This window comes from Hipposideros armiger, unplaced genomic scaffold, assembly GCF_001890085.2.
Source record: "Hipposideros armiger isolate ML-2016 unplaced genomic scaffold, ASM189008v1 scaffold_980, whole genome shotgun sequence".
Lineage (NCBI taxonomy): Eukaryota > Metazoa > Chordata > Mammalia > Chiroptera > Hipposideridae > Hipposideros > Hipposideros armiger.
Window position 1 is genome coordinate 129,104 of NW_017732330.1, and position 19,283 is coordinate 148,386.

Below are 19,283 nucleotides of genomic sequence, written 5' to 3' on the forward strand. Positions count from 1 at the left end.
GAGAGAGAGAGAGGAGATAGCTCTCTTTTTCTCATAATGTCACCAATCCTATGAGATTAGGACTCCAGTCTTATGACCTAATTTAATCTTAATTGCCTCCTAAAATCTCTGTCTCCAAATACAGTCACATTGCGGGTTAAGGCTTCAAAATATGAATTGTAGGGGGCACAATTTAGTCCATAGCACAACTATTAAGCAAAAAGTCACCAGAGCTGGAAGATTTGGAAAGTTATCAGCCTATCCATATGCAGAACATGAGAAAGTATGCTCTGGAGAGAGCATTAAGGGTGTAGCTGGACAAACTTTTGCTGGAGAGATTAGGTGTGTGACACATGGATTTAATAAACTATCTCAGCAGAAACACTGCCAGCTTGGACTGAAGGGGGACATACAAAGCTCAAAATGAAGTAAGGCTGTCAGACTTCAGGGATTCTACAGGCAGAAAATAGGCTGATGGCGCTACTCAGCTGTGAACATGTGTTATCCTTAAAGAAAATAGAAGAATGACTCCAAGGAGGCTCAGAGCTCAGCAGGGATGCTGTGTAGTGGCTCATAGGTCAGATATTGCCCCTGCCACCACAGACCTAGATAGTGCAGGCCTGGGGGTGGGGACACTGCCTTCTTGGTTCCAGAGAGTGGGGGTACCTCCTTGGTTAGAGAGATGGACTGTGGACTGAGAGGGTATGAGCAAAGGAAAGAATACCAAGCCACCAGAGAATTATTCTGAGGCCTTGAAACTAACGAAATTTGCTCTGCTGACTTGCCAACTTGCTTTAGGCCAGCAACCCATTTATTCCTTCCATTTTCTCTCTTTCCGAATGGGAATGTCTATCCTATACCTGTCTCAGCATTGCATTTTGGAGGCAAATAAATAATTTTTCTAGGTCTCACAACTCCACAGATAGAGAGGAATTTTTTCCTAAGATGGACCATACCAAAAGCCTCACCCATACCTGATTTAGATTATTGAGAATGTGAGGTTTTGAACTAAGAGTTAATGCTGGAATGGGTTAAGTCTTTTGGGGATGTCAGGATAGGTGGATGTATTTTGCATGTAGGAAGGACATGAACTTTGAGGTTTAGAGGGTAGACTATTGTAGGTTGAATTGTGTTCCCCCAAAATATGTTCAAATCCTAACCCTCAGTACCTGTGAGTGTGACCTTATTTGGAAATAGGGTCTTTGCAGATATAATCAATTTAAAATGAGATCGTACTGCATCAGAGTGGACTCTAATCCAATGACTGGTGTCCTTATAGGGAGAGGGAAATTTGGACACAGATACACACATAGAGAAGAACACCATGTAAAGATATAGAACACAGATACGGGGGAGACCACCATGTGATGATGGAGGCAGAGATTGGAGTGAATTCCTTCCTACAAGCCAAGGAATGCCAAGGAAGGCCTGCAATCACCAGCAGCCAAGAAGAGGCAAAAAAGGATTCTCCCCTAGAGCTTTCAGAGAGATTATGGCCTTTCCAACACCTTGATTTTGAACTTCTAGACTCCAGAACTGTGTTCTGGAGAGAAACTAATTCTGTGAGAGAATTCGTTTCTGTTGCTTTAATTCACCCAGTTTGTGATTGTTTGTTATGACAGTCCTAGGAAATTAATACAGTATGTCATATGCCTTTCTAGTAGTTGACACAGGTTAAAAATCCATTTGGGATATAGATGAAAAAGCATGGCATGTATACAAACCACTATTACTGAATGTTTGGTTCTCCCCGATTGGCCATTGGTCGGGTGACCATCATCCAAATCAGGACACTTTCAGCACTGAAATGGGGAGCTATTAGTAATTATGCGGGGACAACAAGTGTGAATTGTATCCATTCTGAGCAAACCATTAGCCATGGAGACACTATGCATGAGCTAAAGAGTAATTTCACCTTTGGATTTCCTCTTTGGCCCAATGACTGTTCAAGACTGTACGTGTAATGTTTAGTTTCTACGTATTTGTGAATTTTTCCTTTTTTTTTGCTGTTATTAATTTCTATTTCATTCCATTATGGTCAGAAGAGATATTTGGAATGATGTTCATGTTTTTCTAAATCTGTTGAGGCTTGTTTTGTGTCATTCCACGTTATCTATCCTGGAGGATGGTCCATGTGCCCTTGAGAAGATGTGTCTTCTGCTGTTGTTGGGTGGATATTTCTGTATATGTCAGGTCCATTTGGTCAATAGTGTTATTCAAGTCAGATGTTTCTTCACTGATTTTCTGTCTGCATGTTGTATCTATTATTGTAAGTGGGGCAATGAAGTCCCTGCTTTTATTGTATTGCTGCCAATTTCCGCCTTCAGATCTGTCATTATTTGTTTTATATATTTAGGTACTCTGAATTTGGTTACATGTATATATTTATAATTGTTATATTTTCCTATTGAATTAACCCTTTTATCATTATATAATGTCTTCCTTTGTTTCTAGGGAGAGCGTCACCAATAAAGTCTATCTTTTCTTTTTTTAAAAAATTAATTAATTAATTAATTTTTAAAAATTATTTTCAGGTGTACAACATAGTGCAATAGTTGTACTTTTTACCCCTCAAAGTGACAACGCCCCTCCTCCAATCCGCCACCCCACTCCTCCCCCTCGCCCCCCCCAGATATCATACATATCTATCATATGGGATGTGGGGATGTGGAGTATAGTGTGGGAGTGAAATATCTTTTATATCTCTTCACTTTCAGCCTATACTGTCTTCAATTTTAAAGTTTGTCTCTTACAGACAGCATATTTCTGGATCTTGTTTTCCACCTTTTCAGCCACTCTAGGGCTGCTGGAGTCTTCCTGCTCTCCCTTTCCCTTGTGGGAGGAGATCAGGTCAAAGAGATTTCTTTTGGCCCCAAGCTCTGCCAGACCAGGGGATGAGGCTACGCAGGTAAACTGCTTACTATGCTTTTCTATGTGGCCATTCTGTCTCTCTGCTCCATAGAGTTTCTGCAGCGTCTTTATTGCATTTTGGAATACTCTCAGAGCTATTCTATTCTAGTTGGCATGTAATTGTTTATTTTTTTGTTTTTGTAGGGGAGAAGAAAAGCATTGGGACCACCTAGTCTGACATCTTGCTGATGTCACTATGAAAAATTAATATTCTATACAACATTCTCAGAAGTTGTTTAAATAGTTTCTTTTAAATACTTCCAATGACATAGAACTTTCTACCACAAGAAGCAGCTGATGCCATTCTTGCAGCTCACACTGAATATTAGAAAGTTTTTCTACTAGGCCGAAGACTAAGAAAAAACGTTCTAAAATTTAGAGCTTTAGGAACATTGAATGGACTCTTGCAAGAATCTTAGTTCCCCATCTTTGGAAGCATTCAAGTAAAGGTGCTTTAAAATTTAGAATCTGTAACCTAGATGACTTTTAAGGTCCATTTCTTCAATGACAATTCATTATTAGAGACAGCCAACCTTTCAACCTAGTTTTCCATACAGTTCCTTATTTCTATTTTTTATTCTTTCTTTAAGTCTCCCAAGCTCAAACCTTTCATCTGCCTGTGACTTCTCTCTCTCCTTTGCCTCTCTCATATAATTAGGTTCTCCCCTAACCCCAACTCGGTATCTACTATTTGTCTTCCCTTTCTATCCTTATTCTGGGTCTTAACTTTGCTTTGCCTGCATTAATCTATAGCCTCCTCTGTGATCTTCTGGCCTCCAGTTTATCCCTTGTCTAATCCAGCTTGTATTTCTAAAGTATCCCTTTGATAAACTCTCTTCCCTTTCTAATCTATCCTTAAACTGAACTTTGATCATGTTGCAGTTCTTCCCCACTCTTTATCCTAGCACTGATAATTGTTTACAGTCAGGCTCAACCTACCTCTCCAGACATACTTTGTTTTTGTTTCTGTTTTTTTTTTTAATTAAAGTTTATTGGAGTGACACCAGACATACTTCTTAAATCATTTTCCCAAACTTTTCTGGTCAAATAGAGTCCCCCTTTCACTCTATTCAGAAAAGTTCTGTTTTTCTGTTACTCAGCTTTTGCTTATGCCAATTCCCCTGCTCAGGACTTCCGCCTGTCCCTAATCCCCAGCCACCAATAAAATCCTATTCATCTTTCAAAGTCAGACTCAAATCTCTGCTCTATAAACTTCCCAGAGGACTCCAGCCCGTACTTATCTCTTCCTCCCTTGAACTCCCATACCACTTTAATGTCTGTTTTATTCATCTGGCAATCGATCATGCACTGCCTTGTGACATCTCTGAAAATTGTTATTTATCTTGAGTACTGTCATGTAATTATTTATTTCGTGTATATTTTCTCTCCCCAACTACCTAAAAAGATCACTGAGGTCAGGAGCAGCTACACTGCTTCAACTCTCTATGGAACAGAACTGGGCATCTGGTAGGGGCTCAGTCCTTAACGTGTACTGACTAGTTTCCAATAGGTTTTCCAATTACTTTGGAGTGACTTTAATAGACCACTAAGTTTAAGATTAATCTTTCTTCATCCCACATCAGGCATTGGTGGTGACAGAGGATAGAACAGAGCATTGGAGATAAGGCATATATGAGAGAAAGCATATTTGACTCGTTAAGCCTCAAGCAAGATGAATTGCTAAGATGCTGGTGGTGAGACATTTCACTATCAGCTAAAAATGTTCTTTAATCGATTTAGGTCCCTGGAGCAGCTCCACCGAAGTTGTGATTACAACCTGAAACTCAGCTCTTTCAAAAGAGGAAACAGGCAGATTATTATTTTTTCCTTTTTAGTTTGTGCTGGGTAGTCAACACAAAAGTGTTTAATTCAATTGAGTCAGGAATTGCACATCAGTGCTCTTATGGCTTTCTCTAGATGTTTTTGCATTCCTGGACTAATAATTAACATTCAAAATATCCTACGTGACCTTTTTTGCCAAATTGAAAATGTGTGATTCACCACCCAGAGTCATTTCTCTTTCCATCGCCATATATAAACGTTTCAAAAAAAAGAAAATGTATGATTCATGACAAGTACTCCAATTTGGTTACAGATAAGCCAAGGGAAAGGAAGGGATTGGTCTACAGGGGTGAGGAGCATGGAAATCACACCTTTTTGTGGCTACCTCTAATGCCGTGCCATAGTGGCCTCTTTGCGGGTGGGCAAGAGGGACAGGATATGTTTCTCCATGAGAAAAGGAAGAAGAAAATCACAAAGGAGTGAAATGCTGAGTGCTAAGTCATGCAAAGACCATAATGAGATTCTAAGCAAAGAATCTCTCGAAGCATACACAATGTGGGCCTGTGAGGGGCCTTAATGAAATGTGGAGAGGTACCTAGGCAGCAGGTCAGTCAACTTTTCATGTACTCATAGCCATGAATAGCAGAATTTCTAGTTATGAAAACGAGTGGCCAAAAGCCTGAGACGTCTTAGGGAGGTGAGGACAAATGGTTTTTCTCCACGGCATTGTTTGTACTTCTAAAACCCATTATTCATCAAGCCTCAGTCTACACTGCTGTGTCTCAAATGCCTGTAACAATCTTCTATCTTTTGCTAGTTATTTAAGATATCTGGCTCTTTCTAAGGGTAGATTCATATTTCCCTTTATCTCTAAGACCTTCAGAGCACAACTGTGCTTTAGGATGAACCATGTATCATTCCCTTTCTCTTTGGCTTCAAGATTATCCTCAGATTCATTTATTCATTCAAAAAATGTTTGATGAGGCTCGGTTATGTGCCAGACACTGCTCTCAGTAAACCAATGACAAAGTCCCCTCCCCTCTTGAAGCTTACATAACTTCTACTGTGGCAGGTCTGCAGAATAGTGGGCTGAGGGCATAACCCGGAGTTTGAATGGTGGCACCATTTGTGGCGGGGAGTAGCGGCCAGAGGTTTGGTATTGCTAAGGAGAAAAAAGAACCCTGCTAAGCTCTGAGGAGGACTGCTTCTTGCTCTCCCCTCTATATTTATTTTGTGGTGGACAATGAACATAGAGGCAGAATTGCATAGTGGGTAAGGACATAGGCTTTGGAGTCACACAGCATGGGTCCAAGTCCTGGCTTTGCTACTGAGTAGTTTCATCTTGGTATGGTTCCTTCTCTTTTGTGAGCCTCTGTTTCCTGAGCTGTTACTGTGGTCACTCAGCAGACCCAAATCAAGACTGCTGGTTATAGCAGCAGTCGAAATTAGCTGCTCCCATACATTTTGAGTGCCACATCCATTGGGCATATAGTGACATCTGCATGTCAAATGGATGTGTACTGAGTTATCTAAACCACATACTTACCAAGGTCTGAGTCTAGGTGAATTACTCCTATTGACGAATAGTTTTCAATAAATTTTCTACCAATATTCGTCTATAATTCCTAACCAGATGGTTTCTGCTTCTATCTTATTATTTCCCTGTTCAAAAAGTGGCTTAACTAATGTAGTCAATTATGTGTTTATCCCTGAGAGTTGTGGGGATTCTCTGCTATTTCCCTTACCTTACGGATTTCTCCCTGTTGAACGGTTTTTATGACATTAATCCATTCTTCCATGTCTTTCCGGTTGGGTGCAGCCAGGGTAACTTTTTGTTGTGGTGTGATCACCTAAACAAAAAGTCACATTATTCACTGATTCCCACTCCACAAATTTGCCCCCATACAAAGCATGTAAATTCTCCAAGGACCTAGGCAGGTCTACCAAGCATAACCCAAGCCACTATTTAAATACAAGGCAGAAGTTCCCAGAGCCATTTGCAGCTCAGCCCTTTAGGTATCCACCCAAAATAATAATGATGATAATAGTAATAAATGACATTTTAATGGCATTTACTATGTTCCAGGTACTGTTCTATTGTACTTTATGTATATTATTTATTTCAATCTTCATTACAACCCCATGAGATAGGCATTTCCCCCCACTTTGTAGTCAGGAAAAACAAGGCATAAGGAGTTAAATGACTTGCCCAGGACCACCTAGCAGATAAAAAGCTAAGCCAGAATTGAAATCCAGACTCTGGCTCTGGAGCACATGCTTTTAAACACTAAGCCATGCATTCATCTATTACTCAAGTGAGGTTGCCTGAAAATCCGACTCACTTACTGCTGCTCTGTCTACTTGAAAATGGTAAAAGAGTATATGCTTCATCAGGGTGTGCCTCTTTCTGTTTGGGGGGAGAGTAAGAATGGAATGAGAAATCTAAAAATCCAGTTTCTTTCTTTCTTAAGGTCAGGGACAATCTGAAATGAATTTTACCGTTGTTTCTCTTAATCCTGCTCACAAAATCCCAGGCAGGAAAAATGAAAAAAGCCATGACGAGGATCTAGCAGAAGTAGACCATGGTCATGACTTGGTCTTTTCCCAGAGGGCAGGGGGGAGCACGGATAGCTATAGCCTCAGTCATTGCTTTAGTGGCCCTACTTGCTTTTACTATCAGCCACACCCTGCCCCCCCCAAAAAAAATCTTGGAACTAGAATTCACCAAATCAACAAGCAATTTCTTTCTCCTTTTGCATATAGCACAGCAAGATTCTATGATAGATGGGAATAGGAACTAGTGGGAATTGTGACAACAGCTACTCCTTTGGTCCAAACCCTTTCTTGCGTGGGGCTGATGCTTGAGGGTGTCTCTAGGTTTTAATTAGGCTAAGGGGCAACCTAGCCTTTGGGATTTCTTTGCAGAGTAGAGACCAAAACCATTAGCCTGTATGCTCATTGCCCAAGGGTTAATTTTTTGGGACTGGGTCTACAGAGCCCTCAGCTTTACCCTGGGTCAGTGTGATGTGATCAGAGTGAAATGAGAGTAGGGTCTCCTCTTCCATCCAGCTGCTCTTCTTCCAAAGGAGAATAGAATGTGGACCAGCCATAGAAGCAATGACTTGGGCGATGTATTGCACTCTTTAGTCTGCTAGGTATAACCCTCCACCCACCTGAAGAGGAATCCCAGTCTCCACAACCCACCATTTAGGCTGGGAGATGACAGTTTTTGCAGGAGGTGGCTAGGAGAATTCCTGAGTCAATGGACTTGCTATTTTTTGGTGTGCTTTCTGGCCTGGATTCACTTGAATGACAAAAGTCTTAAGAAATTTCAGCAGTTCCAAGCCCTTGATATTTCCCTAGAAAATCCTCTGCTTTCTTTGAGGTACTCTCATCAGTAATCTCAGCATAGGGTAACTTTCACTTTGGATTTAGGTTCTTATCTGCTTCATCAAAGGAGAGAATGTCATGTAGCTCGATTACCCTGATTATTTCTATAACATATTTGGAGTCTCTTGAAAGCCTCCCAGTGATACTCTTCCTTAATCACCTTCATCAGGAGGATTGACTTTTTTTGTAGTAGTCACTACCCCTAACCCCAAATCAGCTCAGCTTTTTAACTGTCTGGTAATAGGGAACAGGGCCATCACTTTTCCCCCCTATCGGTGGGCTGGTAAAACTGTTTACATGAATAATCTTCACCACTCATTTGTAATGTTACCTTAAGTGGATTTCCACGCACACTTTGGGATCAAAGGAGACTTGAGAAACCTGAACTCCTAAGAGGCAGCAAGTGGGTGTGGCAACCCCTCCCCCACTCGCTTCCCAGCTAGCTCCCACCCCTGCCCATTCAGTCATTCCCAATCTTACTTACACAAAAACTGTGGGAAAGATTTCTACAGCTAGTTTCTGCCAAGGCAACCTGAGACAGATCAATTGTTTCAAAGCGTGCAAACTGCAAAGATATAAGAGGGAGAGGGAAAAGGAACCGTCTGGTTAATTAGACAAAGAGACCCTAAAAAGTAAACACACACACATATACACACACACACTAGAGCTTTTTTGACAGTCATGATGCAATCATTGTTTTGGCTTGAGTGCTGGGATTTATTTAACATCATGATTTTTGTTGATATATCATGTGAAAAAACAAACAACAAACAAATAAACAAACAAAATAAACCCAAAACACAACTCTTCCTAAAACTTTGATGTGGATTAATAGGAAGGCTTAGGTAATTCAGATTATTCAAAACTAAAGGTTTATGCTGGAGAAGATAATGGGCTATGTCTAGCCAGGGACCTACTGGAGCAGAGAGGAGTTATTAGCTCCTGTTTTATTGACTGGCAGCCTTTGACTTTGTTGCTAGTCCCATCCAGTTTGAGGCCTGAGTCTCGGCATACACAAGCTATAGTAGGTAACATCCAGCCAGCAGCAGGAAACCAATACTATGGATACAGACAGGACTGGTATGCAACCTGTGCAGTCGTACAGGGCCCCCATGTTCAAAAGGGCCCCACAGTTGGTTTAATGCTCTGCTGTTGCAATCTTGAAATTCTTAATAAGTTTATCATTGAACTTGTGTTTTATAAGTGAAGTCCAGTGGGACAATGGGTCATGAACATAAGCACAGGAGATATGCACAATATGCCTGTCCACCCCATGTTTTGTCACTCCATTTGCATTTGTTATGCCCATGAGCATAGAATTTCAGTGGACTCATGATATGTGGGAGTTCAGTGAGATTCAAAGAAAATACAAGGTAAGCATGTTACATATATGGCTGAGTAAGTAAGGGAGCTGACAGCCCTCTATGAGAGGCCATACTTTCTGTTGGAACCAGAACTTGCTTCAAACACAGGAGTGGTGTTCTAAGAAACATAAACAACAAAGGAACCCTATTGTATTATTTGTTACTCATGTTACTTCCCCGTACTAGCCAATTATTTATGCTGAAAATAATAACATTGAGGGAAAAGGAAAGACAGGGAAACCCATAGTTCCTTTTCCTTTCAGTCAGAGAGTGTTGGTAGAATGTGTATCAAGACATGAAATAAAAACGAGTTAATTTTGTGCAGTTTTGTGTACTGGTAAGAACAAAATATATGTGTGTGTATGAGTGACTAAATACAAATTATATAATTTTGGTGGTTCTTCATATGCGTTAGATGCTTTTATATTTGCTTTTAAAACTAGCATTGTACAACATACCGATGGATGGTAAAATTGCTAATAATTTAGAATTTATCTTTATTTACTTAGAATGACATTTAATAATAAATAAAAGATGCCCTGACAAATCACTGCTTTATATTTTAGTATCCTTACTGGCATTTCTCCTTGCTTTTTAAATAAGGGACCCCACATTTTTATTTTGTGCTGGGCTCCACAAATTATATAGTTAGTTCTGGGCGTAGCAGCTAATTGAGGAATCTACAAAAGTGAAGGGAAATAGGAAAGGGAAGGGAGAGAAAAGTATCCCCATTTGTCCCAAAATAACAAATTAAAGGAAGAATAGGTTTCAACTTTTGCCTTAATGTTTGCCAACATGTCTTTACATATGAGCCCATTTACTCACAGAACGTTTTCTGGCATCTACCTACTAACCCAGTTGAATATAGTATTCTCTTACCGCAGGATGATGTGCAAAGCAGAGCCTTTGTCCTCGAACCAGAAAATATCTAAGCTTCCACCTCTGGAAGGAGTTACAGCTCTTTAGCAGAGGTCCTTCCTTCAGTATTTTCTGAAAGATAGAAGCATAGCAGGTGGAGTAATTAGATCAATTTGCAAGACCATATCACTTGTCCTTTCAGTTAGGAAGATCAGATATCTGGAGGGCTCTATCTCTGTCACATATTTGAGAAATGGCCTGAGGGCCAGGAAAGAACTCAAGGCCGTTAGTTCAATCAGAAAAGGCATTGGTTACTCTTGGATAACACATTCAAGATGATATAGGCTATACGTTTCTTAGGACACATGGCCTGAGAACCATGGAGAACGTCTCCATTGGTGGTAGGAGTTGGGGAGGAGGGACATTAACACATAAATATAAGAACAACATGCTTAGGAAAGAACACATGGTAGGGAAAGAGGCTGCGTTAAATAAAGGCAGATTTTCTGGAATCTTCCAGGTTGTAGCTCTAGACAGGGCCTTCCTGTCAGCTCTTTTAGAGTGTTCCTTTTTAAAATATTAAGTTGGATTGCATCCCTTACCTGCTCACAACGCCCCCCCCCCACACACACACAAACACAATACCTTCCCAACATTTTTAGAACCAAAGTCTTTACCATGGCCTTCAAGAGATTCATGGTCTGATGAGAGAGCAAAAAGACAACCAAAAAGGAACTGCCTTCTGATTACTTTCTTTACGTATCTCATAATCTGACCCCTGATTTATCAGTTACTTGTTGAACAGACTGATTCTAACCATTTGGGAAAAGTACTCACACCCACCAAGCTGGAACCAAACCCATACTGAATGGACAAAGAGCCAGACTTAGTTTAAGTCACCAAATCAAGGTTCTACCATGAATTCCATCTATTATCTAAATTAGAATTCACCATTGGGTGGTTGAGGAAGTGTTTTGGTAGGCCCCCCCACTTAGTGCTTTTCAAAGTTTTTAATTAGTGGATGTTATTTAAAAGGCAGAAGATTTTATATTAAACACCAAGTTTCCTGTTTCTTTAAAATAAACAGAACCTCTGGTAACACTGGACCTATATTCTCACATGGAAACAATCAGCTGGAATGGAGTAGCAGCTGCTCTCTTCAGATAGGGACCTGACTCCAGCAGGCATTTGAGTTTGAGACCCTGATCTAAACAATTCTTTGCTACTTCTGTTCTCCCAAATAGGCACGCATCTATTACACTCTATGTTCAATTCTCTAACCAATAAGATAATACTAATGGACAGAACCTCTGTATGTCAATTGAAAAGTCAGTTCATGAGCAATCCATGTTTACCTGAGTCCTCCTGATAACTCATGGGAGTTTCGAGGAATTGTACCACCCTTGAGATGCTTATAAAATAATGGTGCCAAGGAGTCAAGACAAAGAGAACAATAAGATCTTGTGGAAAAGGGGAAGGTAACAGGAAGAGTGAGAAATTACATTTAAATTGTTGAAACTGAGTCATCAATAGAAAACAAGTCTTGTCTAAACATTGTGATTACATCACTGTTTCCTTTCTCTGCTCAGGTGGCCTACGGTATACACCATCAATGACAGTATTTGGTTTTCTCTAACCTCACCTTCTCACCTCTATGCCATATATTCTTCCATACTAAGTATTCATGATACTTAGGCAGTCATATTTATCCCTTTCTTCTAAAGACTTAAGTTCAAAATTGTCACTGCTCCAACTTGTACAACTGAAGCCACACCCATTATCCCTGCCCCTTTCCAGTTATTCTAGTCTGTTAATGACTAAATGCTTCTTCTGCTATTCTTATTCTGTCATACATGGCATCCCCTGTAATAGCTCATTTTACAATTTTTGGCTAGATGTTTTTTCCTTCTCTCCATTTTCAGTTTAAAGTCACCTTCAACTTTAACTGCTTTCTCTTACTCCTGCTGCCATATGCAGCTCTCTTCCCTTGCTGTTCCTTTCAGGGATAGGAGGATGGAGTGAGGTGGCAACGAGAAAGCAAGGAGGAAGATTTGTTCCTCCAGAAGATTCCCAGAGCCCTGGGCCTTCTGGTTCCTTAAGAAGATTCCCAGACATTGGTGATTTGAAATACTGAAATAAGTAGAATTCAGCCTCTTCTTCCCAGCTACTTCCTTCCATCAACCCTTAGTAATGACCATTCTTTAATTCCCCTGTCTGGTACTTAAGAAATGTTCTCTTTTCTTCCATTGCTTGTTCCCTGATAATTAATGACATCCTGTTATTCATCCAAGGACACAGCAAAAACGATTAATTAATCCATTAATCTGAAGATACAGCAAATCATCAAAACCTTCAGTTCTCATTCCATGAACCCAGCATTTGTCACAGTCAAGAAAATAAAGACTTTGTGATGCATCCGTCATTGGATAGAGTGCCTCATTCATATTTTCTGAGCTCCTACTATGACTCCACCTTTTGCTAGGCCCTTCGGGGCAGGTAAATAAAAATAAGTTGTAAGGTATCAAAGGTATCCATACCTGTCTCAAAGGTATAGATAAGTGGGAGTGGAGGGGAAGGGAAGGATAATTCATGTAGACAAACACAAAATTATGTGAGCTCAGAGAACCACTTGAAAAAGAGCCTTGGGTCTTCATGTTATTTGCCCTACATGTCTACCTTCTAGTTCAAATGAGTGGTTGTCCACTTATGCACCCTGTCATTGGGTACACCAGCCAAATCACAATTATCTTCTCTCTGTCCCATGAGAATAAACTGGTCACTTTGAACGCACTAGCTTTAAGTGCAGGGCTGTCTACTCAATGCTTGTTGATAACAGAAGAGTCAACAAGACCTAGCAAGGGGACTGGAGAGCTGAAGCCTAGTTGCTACCAAATTCTAGATAATTGTTATGATTGAATGCTGACCAGTGTTACCAGCTCATTCCAGTTTGTTTGTTTTTGTTTGTTTGTTTATTTATTTATTTATTTATTAGCTGAGCATTTATTTATTTATTTATTTATTTATTAGCTGAGCCATCCTGCCACCTGTTGGCAGCTCAGTGGCAGCTCAACTTGGGCCGGGACTCGAACCGCTGTTGCTCAGAGCTCAAACTCTTGAGCGAGCTCTTAACCAACTGAGCCACTTGGCTGGCCCCCTGCTCATTCCAGTTTTAAAGACAAGCTGGCAATCCAGGCTAAAATTTGTAAGAAGTTTTATAATATTGAAATGTTAGCAACTAATTAAATTAAATTAAAAAAAACTAATTTGTGAGGGCCAAAGAAAACATGTGTTCAGGCCAATTTTGGCCCACAGGCAAGCAGTTTGCAATTTCTGACTATAGCTACTGTCACTTTCTCTAGAGGACAAAGTGAGTGAGTAGTGGGTATTCCTGGCATCAGAGGAGGTTGCAGTGCATGAGTTCAGAGTTTGTGTGTGAGGAGCTTATACATGTGACATATATATCGCTAAGCTGGGAGCAGGTAAATGTTGATGTGATTTATGTATAGTAAGGAGAAAGGTTAGAAGGCCATATAAGAGTTTCTTAAGTTCTAAACACAGGCTTTATATCATCCACTTGGAACTTCTACAAATATCCAAACCTGGGTTTGGAAAAGGTCAAGTTCCTGTAGCTTCTTTCCTTTTAAACTCTATCCCACTTTTATTAACCCAATCACTGTTTCTAAATAAACCATTGTTTATTTAAAAACCCAATAAGCAGTCCCTGGAAGCCAATTTGAACAAGCAGAAGCTAAAAATCACTCAATCAATGGGTTACCTCAAGTCAATAAAATATGTGCATGCAAATGACCCTTTACCTGCTTGGGGCCACTAAACTTAATAAGGATGTAAGACAAAAATTGGAAGAAACAAACAAACACATCCTGCAAAGGGAGGCATTGCAAGGAGAGCCCTTGCCTAATCCATAAGAGGATTTATACAGTGCCTCCCAGTTCCTAGCCTCTTGCAGATAACATCATCTCATCATCCCCTCGCCACAACCATGTGCAATGTTACCTCTAATTTCCAGATGGTAGATCTGAGGCTTGGGGGTGTTTTGTTGCTTTGCTGGAGGATTCACAATTACAGAATGCTGGTGGGCTCTGTGCTGTTTCCATTACTCTATCCATGACAAGAAAACTGGGAGTGCCTGATTAATTAGCATGTACACCACAGAGAGAACACATTACCCCACCCCCCAAACTTTGTCCTGAAAGACAAGACCATAGATTGCTAAGAATTAAAAGGTGTTCTGTGAAAAGCTCTGAAAACAGAGCTATCCAAAAGCAGAGTGTTCCTATGAAACCTTTGGTAAGCTGAAATGATGTAAAGCAAAGAAACAATTCCATTAATTTAAAACATGGAAAAATCTTTGGGCATTCCCAGACCCAAAAACAACCTACCAAATTATACCAAATAACACATAAAACCTAAGATAACAATTATGTCCAGTTTTACGCTGCAAGCTCTCTTAGACTTTTCTGATATCTTAGGTCACATCTTACTAATGGATGCACAAAATAAATCGAGATAAAGCAGAGATGTTCACACACACAGTTCAAAGCTGTGGGGCTTGATGGTGCGATGCTGGCTGTAGTTCCTGGGCAAGGAGGTTGGTGGGGCCACTCCTGCTGCTCAGGGTGAGTGCTGCTGCAAAACAATGAATTCTTAGTTTTCCTTTTTTTTTTTTTTTTTGTAAAAGCAAAAATTCTTTTCGAATTTCTTTTGGTAAGTGAAAACAGGCACTAATGTAGATGTTTCATAAAAGCTAAGTGACATAAAACGAACTTTCAAAAAGAGGTGGGGGCGGGGTGTGTACTTGAACTCAGTACTAAAACTGCTAATGAACTTCCCTCCAAGACGCAAATGGTAATCCGTGATGGGTGAGAGGAAATTCTTTTGTTTTTTGAAAATGACTAAGATTGACTAGAAGAGTAACAAGAATTCACATGTATGCAGCACTTTGCAATTGATAAAATGCTTTTACTTTTGTTTTTGAATCCTCTCAGAGGCCCTCTGAAAGGCATCTAACTCAATTCTGCCCTGTGAAAGACACCTTGCCTGACCTTCAGTTTCGTTAAGTGGCTTGCCCATATATTTTTATTCCTAAGACATTATCAAGACATTTGAAATTTTTCCTCTCGAATAAGATTGTCAATGTTTGTTTTGTATTTTTGAGATTTTGCTGCATCTTGGGGCTAAAATATTTGTCAGAAAAATGCATCTCTAATGTTATTGTGAAAGGCAATGAGGAACAAAATTCTATATGGGAAATTTTTCTTGGTGACCACCTGCACAGGCACAGAGCTACTTCATAAAATGGGGGCATACCTGCACTCATCTTGGTCCAAGCTGCCACATTCCTGTGGCAGTATTTGTCATGCTGCAGTTAGGCAGAAGTTAGGAAGGGTCATAGCATCCTTGTACACATCGAAATGCCATATGACCCATCTGCTGCTTCTGAAACTAACATACTGCAGGCAGGTCTCTTAGTCCTTCCTGCCAATTCTATCTGACATTAAACCCAAATAGCACTGCAGTCTCTACTCTTAAACTCTCAAGCCTAGCTGTTTGGTAGTGGGACTCAATGTGGTGCTGAGTTCAATCACCACAGAGGTCATTTGGCTTCATTCAAATCCAAGAACGCAGGACTTATCAAGCCATAGGTAACTCAGGTCCCAAGTACAGGCAACATGTCTTTGCCTTAACTGTGGCAACTCTTGCAGAGAAAGCTAGAACTTTGGAAAGCTCTGTGTCAGTTTCCTTTTGAGTCCTCTGATAAGGCATTCCCCCAAATCCATTATTCCCTGAAACTCCTGAACCTTGGCACAGGTGATCTATCTCCTGCTGCTCTACAACTCAGCATGTATAAATTAGTCACCAACAGTGAGGTTAAGCACTTCCCTTGCTCCATATTTATAAACTATCTTCTATAAAATATCTCAACAGGGTCTGTAAAGCAGCCCAGTTTCCTATATATAATTAACACCTGCCTACTGCTTAACTGGGAAAGGGCAAGTACAGCTGCTGCCGTGACCTTTTCCCGTGCTCCCCCCAAATCCCCAAAGCTTCTATTATCTGCTATATCTGTTTTCTGTGGCTCAGTGGGGTTTTGATGGATGGGGCTTTGGGGGAGGCTTTTAACCTTTCCTAGCAAAAAGAACCCTTATTACATAGCCAAACTGAATTCCACCCCCGCCCAGTCAAAACGTAGGTGAGCATCATGACACGCACCACTACCTGTTACTTTCTCATGCTGTTCTTGAGAAGGATGCTGAATCAAGTTGGAGATGAGCAGTTTATCCCTCCTCAAGTGAGAACTACACTCCCGCTATGAGCACAACTGGGTAAAGCAGCTTGCTGCCTATGGCTCCTTCAGTTAAAAAACCGGGAACATCTATTCTCTTTGCTTTGGAGGTGAAGGTGATGAAAAGAAAGCCATTTCCTAACACAGGCCTGCCAAAGTTGATTCAGAGCAACAATGTTTGATTTAGTTAAAATGTAACTCCGGGTGCTTTAGGCTTTAAGAAAGGCCAGGCCTGCTGCTTCACTGAAAGCTTTATATTCCCCAGGGTCCTGTTGACGTGGCAGGAGTCAGACAGACTGGCTCCAGTACTTACTAGCTGTGTGACCTTGGGCAAATCACTTAACCTCTCTGAGCCTCAATTTCTTTGTCTGTTAGATGAGGATACCTCTCAGAGATTGTGCCTGCCACTCTATAAATGTGAATCCCTTGTGGATTGTGGAGGCAGGGGCTTGTGTCACAGCTTCATTCATCTCACTGCTGGGAGCTTCCCTCCCTGGCACTAGCAAGCCTGGCTGGCTAAGGGCTACAGCAGAAGGATGCAGAATAGGGTGACCCAACTGTCCCAATTTTTCCAGGAATGTTAATGCTAAAACCAAAAGAGTCAAGGGCAAACCAAGACCTGTTAGTCACTCAAGCACTTGAGCAGCCAGATCTTTCTACTGCTTAAGTCTGTCTGTAAGGACTGCAGCTATAATACAAATTCCTCCCATGGCTTCCTGTGATTAGGAAGAACTATAGAGGATTATCCATGTCCCTGCTCTCTATCAGCGAAATAAAAGCAAGTTGAGAATGATGCTATTTTTTTTCTGAATAGGCAAAAATTTTAACCAGTTTCTTGCATATCATTCAAAAGATATTTTATACACATGCACAAACATATATACACTTTTTTTTCTTCTTCATGTAGATCATAACATTCCATGCACAATGGTGTTTTTTTTTCTTGCTTTCTACACTTAATATATCATGGAGCCCTTTCAATATTGGTACATACTGAGCTGCCTCATTGCTTTTTACAGTTACATAGCATTCTACTGTATGGATATAATGCCATTTATTCAAACAGTTCACTATTGATGAACAGTAGTTTAAAATCTTATTCTATCACAAACAATACTGCAGTGACTCTCTGTATATACATGCCAGTTTGCATTGGTGTAAGTACATTGATAAGCTCAATATCAAGGGTTGGTGACTTTAAAACTAGTCCAATGGGACAATAAAGCCTAAAAACATAACATTCTCAAATCTCTCTGCTCCCTCTCCCTTTCCTTTTTCTATTATTGGTGTTTCCTGGGAAGGTTAAGGATCACTAATTGCTTGGGGGTTGAGGAGGAGGTGAGCAATTTGGACCTAGGCTGACAAAGTGCAGAAAGCAGGAACCTGGTTCTTGGTAATTGCCCTGGAGGGGGGGCAGCCACCAGAAAGGGGGAAGAGCTCAGCTGAGTCTTCCCAGACCTTCACACAGGTTTGAATGACAATTTCGCTGCATTGAATTGTGCGTCTTTGAACAAGGCATTTTAGCGTATGAGGGACCATGAGCAATTTGGCTCCAGGAGGGGATATGAGCTCTGGTCTGTGTTGTTCAAAGTCTACGCTCTTGCCACAAAACTGCGTTTTAACTTTCAGAGCTACTCTTGACCTTAGCAATAAGAAATCTCTCTCCCCACCCTGGTAGAGATGAGGAAAATAAGGGCCCAAGAGGGGCAACACTTACCCAAGGCAAGCAGTACATTAGTGGCCAAAGCAGGACTGAGCTTCGGGCCATTCTATTTCAGTAGTGTGTGTGGGGGTCCTCCTTGACCCCCTGAATGTGAGTGAAGGTGTCCTATAACCGCAGCCATTGAGTTTGCTCTGTATTGGCAATGCGCATAGTTTTGGGGGCTCCAGTGGAATAGCATGGAAAGGGATATGAGGAGACCAGCAGGAAATGGCTTGACTCAAAGACTGGGACCAAGAGGCTGGGCTGGGTCAGAGCTTTGGAAGTTTGAGTAGAAAAATGGCATTCGGGAAGGCCTCCTGCAGAAGGCTGGCTTTGCTCTGCAAATGCAGGGAAGAATAAAGATGTCATCGAGGTGAAGGAGGGTTGTTTTTGAGCCTTGGGAAAACCAAAAGCTTGAAAGAAGGAAATCCAGTAAAAGGAATTGTGTCAGTAGAAGCTTAGCGGTAGACCCCCCTGCTGCTACAGAAGCAGTTGCTGCTGCTCAGAAAAGGAAGTTCTATGGTCACAAGAAGTCCTTAAAGGAAAGGTACCAGGGAATTTTGGACCCTGATCATCAACTTAACCAAGATCACAGAGGTCAGGACAGCAATGGTCTTATTTAGTGCCACCAGCTTACAAAGAATGACAAAGCATGGCTGTTGCCAACTGCCTTCTGCCCAACCCTTTCGCGTGACCACCAGCTTCCAGAGATGGATAGGTTCTTCCAAAATTCTGTGAATGTTTCTTTTCTCAGGGACACTCCCCCAACTGCTTCCTGCCCTTGGGTCCCACCAAGCCATATACCATCTTTATGTTAACCACCATAGAGGGTTAACCAATGTCTCCTGTTCTGATTCTGGTGATCTCCTCATAGAAGCGGCTAGAGCAGCAATTTCTTTTCTAAGCTTCTCTTCAACCATCCCTCTCCAGAGAAAATCAATTATTTCTGGCTGACAAATGTCTGCGATTTGCCTTTTCTTTACATGTATTATCT

At 40.9% G+C, this 19,283-nt stretch overlaps 1 protein-coding gene across 1 annotated transcript in view; it reads right to left on the reverse strand.

Moving 5' to 3' along the window:
* The window catches only part of DGKK (diacylglycerol kinase kappa), a 133,890-nt gene that overhangs the window by 72,353 nt on the left and 42,254 nt on the right, over nt 1-19,283 (reverse strand). Inside the window, exons 2-4 of the mRNA XM_019631046.1 lie at nt 10,305-10,415; nt 8,546-8,626; nt 6,417-6,521 (exon numbers count right to left, since the gene is read on the reverse strand). Of these exons, the coding sequence (XP_019486591.1) occupies nt 6,417-6,521; nt 8,546-8,626; nt 10,305-10,415 (297 nt within the window). The remainder of the gene's footprint in view (nt 1-6,416; nt 6,522-8,545; nt 8,627-10,304; nt 10,416-19,283) is intronic.